Source organism: Ursus maritimus, unplaced genomic scaffold (genome assembly GCF_017311325.1).
Source record: "Ursus maritimus isolate PB19 unplaced genomic scaffold, ASM1731132v1 scaffold_3, whole genome shotgun sequence".
NCBI classification, from domain to species: Eukaryota; Metazoa; Chordata; class Mammalia; order Carnivora; family Ursidae; genus Ursus; species Ursus maritimus.
Window position 1 is genome coordinate 454,459 of NW_024425563.1, and position 8,586 is coordinate 463,044.

General features: G+C 43.8%; 1 protein-coding gene across 4 annotated transcripts in view; it reads left to right on the plus strand.

The window, feature by feature from the left end:
- ESYT2 (extended synaptotagmin 2) overlaps positions 1 to 5,650 on the plus strand; it is an 80,994-nt gene extending 75,344 nt beyond the window's left edge. For all 4 annotated transcript variants that reach the window (XM_040643745.1, XM_040643743.1, XM_040643746.1 and 1 more), the window contains 4 exons: positions 76 to 207; positions 1,949 to 2,054; positions 2,757 to 2,806; positions 2,903 to 5,650. In XM_040643745.1, coding sequence (XP_040499679.1) covers positions 76 to 207; positions 1,949 to 2,054; positions 2,757 to 2,806; positions 2,903 to 2,948 — 334 coding nt within the window. In that variant the 3' untranslated portion in view covers positions 2,949 to 5,650. The remainder of the gene's footprint in view (positions 1 to 75; positions 208 to 1,948; positions 2,055 to 2,756; positions 2,807 to 2,902) is intronic.
- Positions 5,651 to 8,586: the final 2,936 nt, after the last annotated feature.

The following is an 8,586-nucleotide window of genomic DNA, read 5'->3' on the forward strand; positions in this document are numbered from 1 at the left end:
AGTGAGTTTGAACATGACGCTAATGGTCATTTTCCTAGATTCTAATGTCTCGTGTCCTCTGGTTTGCGTCATAAGAAATCTCATTGCGTTCTCTGAAGACGGCTCTGACCCCTACGTCCGCGTGTATTTGTTACCAGACAAGAGGAGGTCGGGACGGAGGAAAACACACGTGTCGAAGAGAACACTGAACCCCGTGTTTGACCAGAGGTATGTGTCTACTCGGGGGGGAGCAGATTACTGAATCATCAAATGAGGAAGGCTCGATCAGTACCTTTGACTGACTGATGCATTCAAACCAACACTCTTGTTGGGTGGTATCAGTGAAGAATTTGAGATGAGCACCCACAGACTTGCCAACATAAATAGATAAACATTTTGGATTTCATCTAGAAGCGCTAAGCATAGTAAGTCCAAGTTGTGAACATTGTGGAAGAGAGACTCATGATTGAGGACCTTAAAGAACTTTCATTTTGTGGGGTTGTAAAAACAGAATTTAAAATAAGTATATTTTAATTTTTTTCTTCAAATTTTTATTTAAATTCTAGTTAGTGAACATACAATGTAATATTGGTTTCAGGAATAGAATTCAGTGGTTCGTCACTTACAACACCCAATGCTTGATTTTAAATTTTATTTTAAATAATAATAAGTCTATAACATCTTAAAATATTCTCCTGAAAAAGAAAAGTAGTTTCCAAAACAATTATATATATATATGGCATTTTTGTTTAACATTTTTACAGATCTCTATAGTGGTTTGTCTTAATAAAGGTCCTACTGCTTCTGCTCTCAGTCTGATGTGCTCATCTCCAGAGAGGGTCTCGGGTGGCCTCCAGGGGCCTCAAGCCACATTGAAATGAGCCTCAGTCTAGGGGTGCCTGGTGGCTCAGCCGTTAAGCGTCTGCCTTCGGCTCAGGTCATGATCCCAGGGTCCTGGGATCCAGCCCCGCATCGGACTCCCTGCTTGGCGGGAACCCTGCTTCTCCCTCTCACACTCCCCCTGCTTGTGTTCCCTCTCTCGCTATCTCTGTCAAATAAATAAGTAAAATCTTTTAATAAATAAGCCTCAGTCTGTGCAAACTGGGTGCCTTACGTTACGGTCTCTATAGCTAAAAATCCACCAGCATTTTGGGAAATAATAAAGTCAAATGGTGTCAAAATATCTGTCACTTCTGTTTACATGTATCTTCAGAGGGACTGGTCGTTCTCTGATAACTTCATGCCAATAGCTCTGTTTAAACCACGGTCATAAACTGACAGGCATGCCGCAGATCCTGGTGGGGGTGTGTTTTGACAGTGTCCTCACTTAGCCCCCAGCATTTAAGGATTCAGAGACCCCACCTGCACGGCTGGGTTTCTAGCTGCTCCAGCTGCTTGGAAAGGCAGGTGGCCTTCCAGCCACACCCCTGCAGGGCCTCAGCGCTCTGCTCTCTGGTTTACCAGACACCCTGCCTCACAATGGCAGGACACCAGCCAGCTTTGAGGACTTGGTGCCCTGGAGGCATTTTGGGTTGCGGTGTCTGACCTCAGCCATTAGAAAGTGCCCTGCAGATCTGTTTGCTTCCATGAGGCTGTTATCACTTAGTTCGCTAACCCGGTCATTGTAATTACTGTTCTTTAGTCTTTAGGCCTGGATGAGTGAACTGATCTGGACTCCCGGCTGTGTTCTACAAATGTCCCCAGTCCCCCATCATTCTAACTATTATAAATACAACATCCCATACTTAGGGTGCAAGAGTCAGCACGCATGTTTGGAAAATAATGGGAAAAAATTGTTTTTGAGTCTTCATGAAATGCCAGATCCAAACACTGAAAAGAACTCAATTGTGTAATAAAAAATCAATGTAGCATTTGGACCTGTCTCATAAGCAGAAATGTCTTTTTTTAGTTATAAAATACAATAAAATTAGGGGGAAATTTAAGGAAGGTCCTCTTTTCTCCATGTCAGCTTTGATTTCAGCGTTTCATTACCAGAAGTACAGAGGAGAACGTTGGATGTAGCAGTGAAGAACAGTGGCGGCTTCCTGTCCAAAGATAAAGGGCTTCTTGGCAAAGTAAGTTTGAAAAATATCTTTGGTCAGGTCCTGTATTGTATAAACATGAAACACTTACCCGAAGTGCATTTTTCTTTAGACCATACTTAAATAAGTGGAAAGAGGTGAACGTCCTCTGTGATTACGCTTATCTATAAAATAGTGGACTATAAAAGACCGTGTTGTCTAAAACCTGAGTACATTTTGAAGATTATTTTTAAATTATTTTCATTGATTTTATGTATTCGTATTGTTGGTATATGATTCATCTAACAAATTAGTGGCTTTATTTCTGAATTTATTCTAGTCTTTGTGTAAATTCACATGGAACTCTTGCATAAGATTGTATATTCTTTAATATTGAATGTACACAAAGGTCAAGTTAGGGAAGAGGAGTTTTCAGTTATAGGTACCAGTTACTGGTGATCCCTACCAGCTGTGCTGCCGTTAATGGCGCGTGAGCCAATATCCTTGTAAATTATCTGCACTGATTCTTGTTAATAACTGAATTTTGAGACTGCTGGGTACAGGGTGGAGCTCTTGGATGTGACCCACTATATCATTCATGGGGGGTCATCAGAGCCCAAAACACTGACAGGGAGAGACTCAAGATAATAGAGAGTGAGTTCCAGACTGGGGCAGGAGGAGGTTCGAGAGGCTGGGAGGATTGTGGGGGGTGAGCAGGGGCTGCTGCACCCACTGTAACAAATGTTCCACCCACAGGTGTTGGTTGGTCTGGCGTCCGAAGAACTAGCCAAGGGTTGGACCCAGTGGTGAGTGTCCTACCACAGATGAGCCCTGTGTGTTTACCTCACAACAGTCTCTCCAGTTGACCTCACGTCTGTCCTCCTCTCCGTGTGCACCCCCAGGTATGACCTCACGGAAGATGGCACGAGACCACACGTGGTGACGTAGTCCATGCCGGGCGCGAGGAGCCCACCCTTGTGTGCTCAGAGCACGCCTTCCCGCACATGTACCAATACTGTTTTTATAATTTCAGTGTATTTAGTTATATAAATCTTAATAGTTTTATAAACCATGTTGACATTTTAGGCATATTTGGCCGATATTATCATTAGATTTCGTATGTTTAATTTTCTGTAGTGTTTCACCAGTTATTACAGTGTGTAATAGGGTAGCAGATAGTTACCATGTCACGTAAAGCTGTATGTCAGTTGTATCTACTAGGAAGCAGATGTATGTATATGCTTTACTATTGCCTTGTTTTGTACACACTGAGGTACACTATGCCATGTAAATAGACTATTTTTTATAATCTCTACATGCTGGTTTAAATTCTGAAGAAAATGGATTAAGGAAATATATTTTTTTTCTTCTAAAATGTATTAAATTCTTATGACAGATAATCATTTTGTCTTTGCAGGGTAAAGTTCTCAGTGACCAATTTTATGGTGTTTCTTTTTAAAAAGAAAGGCTGAAAGATTAAATATTAGTATACTTCTGCCCATCATGAATGACGAAAGTATGCAAAATATTACCAGTTTCATAACTATAAAGATGTATTATTGAGTTAGTTGAAGTGCTTATAAGGAAAAGTGTGTAACTGAGTAATACAAAATACTAAGAGCATTGTCATGATTCATAAATCATGGTGCACTAATTTGAAATTTCTTACGTAAAATGAAATGTCTTAAGTTTATTCTTAATTGCCTGATATAACTTATTTATGAAGTAGTACACAGATACACAGTTATACGCCCTAAAATATAATACAAGTTTTCAGTGTTAGCAGTTAGGCTCTTGTGAAACCATCGGTCATGAGCTTTGTTAATTTCCAGTGTTTTCCCAGCCTGCGAAGACAGGCTCACGTGGTCACCATAAAGTTTGGGATAGATCTGGGTAAGTAGGTAGGAAGTTGTTTTAAAAACCAACAGCTCGTTCATCATCGGACGCCCTGTGCAAGGCCACGTGCTGCTGGGCCACAGGGTTCCAGCACGGCAGCTGTGGACTGTAAATAACCATTTCCTGAGTCTCCTCACTTATGCCGTGGCTGACCTCAGTACTGGGATATTGTTATACAGTTTTTATTTTGGAATATTTTTCTTCTGGGATTATTGTAGCATGTTTTGTGTACTCGAGTCCCAAGCCTCCTGGGGGATGAGGCTCTGCAGCAGTGTCCTTTGCTCTGCATGTCTCTGGGGAACGTGTGATGCAGGTGACTTCCTTAGCCATAGAACATTCTGAATCACGTATGCAGATCCTGGGGGGCTAGAGCTTTGTGACCGAAATTGGAGAGCTTACCGGAAATCCGTCTCGTGGACTCAAGGACTGCTCATGTGACCAAAATACCAAAGTGCCTGTGGTGGACGCCGATTGCTACTTCTGCACACTTCTGCCTTCCCGCAGATTTCACGTTTGTTTTACTGACAGTCGGAACCTGGGTTTGTTTCTGATGGAGTCTGTAGTTCACAGCACATTTCATGTAATCTTAAAGATGGTATAATCTCACTGTTTCCTGCTTAGTGAAACTTCTCTATAAACCATGTCCAGCATTCGTGTCCAGGAGGAATTTATTCATACGTTGATGCACACATGAACATATATGCACACATGAAATTTAACTGTGGTATTTTAGTAGCATGATAAAGGCAGGTAGTTACTTATTAAATCTAGTTGCCTGCCCATGGTATTAGATTTATTGAAGACTTGTTTTTTTAATTCGGTCTGTTGAAGGGCTTCTGGCATAATCTATAAGAAGAGAACCACTCACTGAAATGCATCATAACCGTAATTTTTACCAGCATCCTAAACATTTGGGTTTTGCAATCATGTGCTCACCTGTTTGGTATATGTTTACTTTATGGAATGCTTTAAGCAATGAGGCAAAATAAATACAATGAAAGGGAGAAAGCCAGTTAGCAGCATGACGCACGCCTTGTGATGCAGGGACTGGGGAGCCTGGAGACAGACCCATCTGCAGGTTCTGAGGCCCCGGCAGCAGGCTTCATTCTGCTGAAAAGGAAAGAAAGAAAGGAAAGGGACGACTCTAAAGACATTAAACGTTTCCCAATGTGACTCTGTCTCTTCTGGCAAGATGAGCCCTCAGTGGGAAGCTCTTATATTCTGTGGGGGAGGGGTGAGAATCACTGTCAAGGCCAGACTCAGCACTCCAGGGTTCTGTGATGGAGAACACTTGAGTTCTCAAAATGTTCGTCACTGGTTCTTAATAACTGATTCATCTAGGAAAAGGGAACGTTAACTTTTCTATATTGAGCCAAACCAATGGGAGGAAAATTAAATGAATTTGAATTCTGTTAGTTTGTACTACATTCTGTTAGTGGGTTGCTTATCCTGTGCCTTAAAATATGGAAGTGTGGCGGTGTTGTTTTCAAGTTTCAGATCGTAGCTGTAGTCACCGCGACTCATATTCTGTACTAGGAGAATTCATTTCGCAGCTACGCTTCATCAGGAGGCCAGCCCTTCTTCAAGAACCTAAGCTCAATGCAGACCAGTTTGTATGTGCGTTTACACTCTGGTCGTCACCCACTGCAAATGGAAAACAGAGCGTTTTTTAATTATTATAGAGTGTCCTTTTTGATCGACTAATTTTACATGACAATGCATGTATTTATTCAATAAACTTTTATGTTAGCTAACTTGTGATTTGTTTTTCCGTTGTCTTTTGAAATGAAGCTTTTAGTGTGGGGTCAAATAATTTGAAAAGTAGATATAATACATTATTTATAAATGCTATGTGTGAATTCTTTTATTTCCAAAAAGAGCTTGAGACCATTGATACTAATCTTCTTGTTCCCATCTTCTTTTTTTTCTTTTTTTTTTTTTTCTTTTTAGTAGTCTTTATGCCCAAGGTGGGCCTTAAACCCACAACCCTGAGATCAAGAGTCAGATGCTCTGCCAACTGAGCCAGCCAGGTGCCCCTCTCTTGTTCCCATCTTAATTTGACTCTGCCTGCGTTAGACTTGGAGTCTTGAAAACAACTCTTATGAAAGACAATCACAAGTAGAAAAAAATAGTCTTTGAGGGTCTTTTTGTACACAGAGCCCTGAGAAGTGGTGACCCAGAGGCTGGCTGGAACAGGTGGGTAAGCACTAGGCCGGGCCCTGCTGGTGCCCGAGGCCACTGCATCACCCCACCCCCTCCCTTCTGTGCTGCCTGCCACTAATCAGCCTCCTTTACCATCTTCAACCAGACGGTAAATGTGGACACACGCCAGTTTTCTTTCCGGTCCCTGTTTTAGTATTTACTCAGCATTCTGCTTGATAGCAGTGACACACCATGGTTTCCAAATTTTTATCTGGAGTACAGACTCTGCTTCTGGCTGAAGACCCGTTAACCCAGTGCCTCCTTGTTGGCCCTCTGCACTGGGAGGCCTCGTGGTGTTTCTGTCCATCGGTCAGCGTCTGCTGAGGAGCTTGAGATGGAGACCGAGACGGTCCCTCTGCCTCCCTCTGCCTCTCCCCCCATGTGAAGATAGCAGGTCCCTTAGTCCCGCCCCAGAATACATCCAGTTGGCTGTTGTCTTGAGTCCAAGCCACTGCCTTTCCCGTCTGTCAGCTCCCAGCGTTGGCACTTTGGCCTCCTCCCCCTGCATTCTCCATGCAGTGACCAAAGGGATCTTTGAAAACACACCTCTGACTCATTACTGCTCTCCATGCCCTTAGAAGAAAAACCAAGAGCGTATCAAGCTGTGAGACCCTCCTAACCGATTTCCTTCTACAGTGCTCCTGTGATGCTTCCTCTCTGTTCCGGAAACTTCCCCCGCCCCTCCTTCCCACCTCCGTGCCCAGCCTGCTCTTCCCCTGACACGGGCCTGGCTAACTCCCTCTGCCCTTCGCTTCTCAGCGGAGTGCATTTCCTCGGCTGTCCCTGACCAACACTCTCCCTGTCACAAGCTCTCTTAGCACCGCGCTGCTTTCATTCATAGACTAAACGTAATCGCGGTTTTGCTTTGTTTAAAATCACATCCCAGCTGCACTCTAAGCTCCCAAGGGCAGCTTATGTGGGTTTTAATTAAAACTTTTTCCAGTGGCTTATCACTACTCTTGGCCCGGGGTAAACAAATAAGTGCTGGATGTTTGGCAGGCCTTAACGTTAATTTGTCTCACGTTTCCATTTAAAGAAAGACACCTGTCGACAGTTCTTAGTAAAGTCTAAAGAGAAAGGTAGTGATGAACATAAAAAATACTATTGCAACAAAAAGCCAACAGTGTAATTCTCTGAGAAACAGCTGAGCACAAACGTGGGAAAGGAGGAAGTCTGCCTTTATTTGGTGTTATTCTGGAAATCCTGGGCAATATGATATGAAAAGAAAAAAGATTGATAAATTTTGTTTGGAAGAAGTCATTTTCAAAATATGAGATTGCCTACCTGTAAAATCTAAGAAAACGGGGACCCTGGGTGGCTCAGTCGGTTAAGCGGGCAGAGCTGTGTCTGGCCGGAGCAGGCCAGGTCCTGATGACTCACTGCTGGCCGTCCTCATCCGAGGAAATCTGTCCGATCCTTAGCTGACCAAGACAGCGCGCTGAGCAGACTTCAGAGGCAGCACATGACAAGGCAGCTTTTAGAGAAGTAGCCCAAGAAATGTGCTAAACCAGAAACAACAAAGTCAAGGCGGAGGGAATCTTACCTACGGAGTTGCCATACTATTACTTTAAATGTCCAGTTTTCAACGAAAAGCCGTAAGATGTGCAAAGCAGCAGTAAAGGGTGGGCTGTACGGGGAGAAAGCAGTCAGTGGAAAGTGTCCCTACGGAGCCTAGATGTTGGGCATACGTGGACAAAGACCTTGAATCAGCTGTTGTAAATACGTTCGAAGAAATGAATTCAAGACAAGTGTGAGAATAATAAAGAGAGAAATAATCAAAAGGATGAAAAGAAATTCTGGAGTTTATAATAAGTGAAATAGAAAATTTACTAAAAGAGTTCCACAGATTTGAGCTGACAGAAATAAGAACAAACAGGGGCGCCTGGGTAGCGCAGTCGTTAAAGCGTCTGCCTTCGGCTCAGGGCGTGATCCTGGCGTTCCGGGATCGAGTCCCACATCAGGCTCCTCCGCTGGGAGCCTGCTTCTTCCTCTCCCACTCCCCCTGCTGTGTTCCCTCTCTCGCTGGCTGTCTCTGTCAAATAAATAAATAAATCTTTAAAAAAAAAAAAATAAGAACAAACAGGAGGCAGGTCAGTGAGATCTCTGACGAACAGAGATACCACACTCACGCATCGGAGTCCTGGAGGGAGACGGGGCGCAGGGCCAGAAAGGACGGGACAGGATGCCAGCCCAGCATAGGCCGGGTGGGTTCCACATAGAGAGTCTGCCCTAGGCACATCGTGGTCAGAGTGGTGGAAGTCCAGGACAGTCTGAAAGCAGCAAGAGAGACCATCTCACCCTGGACTCCTCCATAAGATAGCCACTGCCCCTCACCCGAAGCCATGGAGGCCAGCGCAGGGCACGGGGGGGGGGGGGGGGGGGTGACGATTCCGATGCTGGAAGAAAGACTGTCAGCCAAACGTCCTATGTCCAACGAAACAGTCCTTCAGAAATGATGGAGAAACAGCCATCCCCAGATTTACAAAAA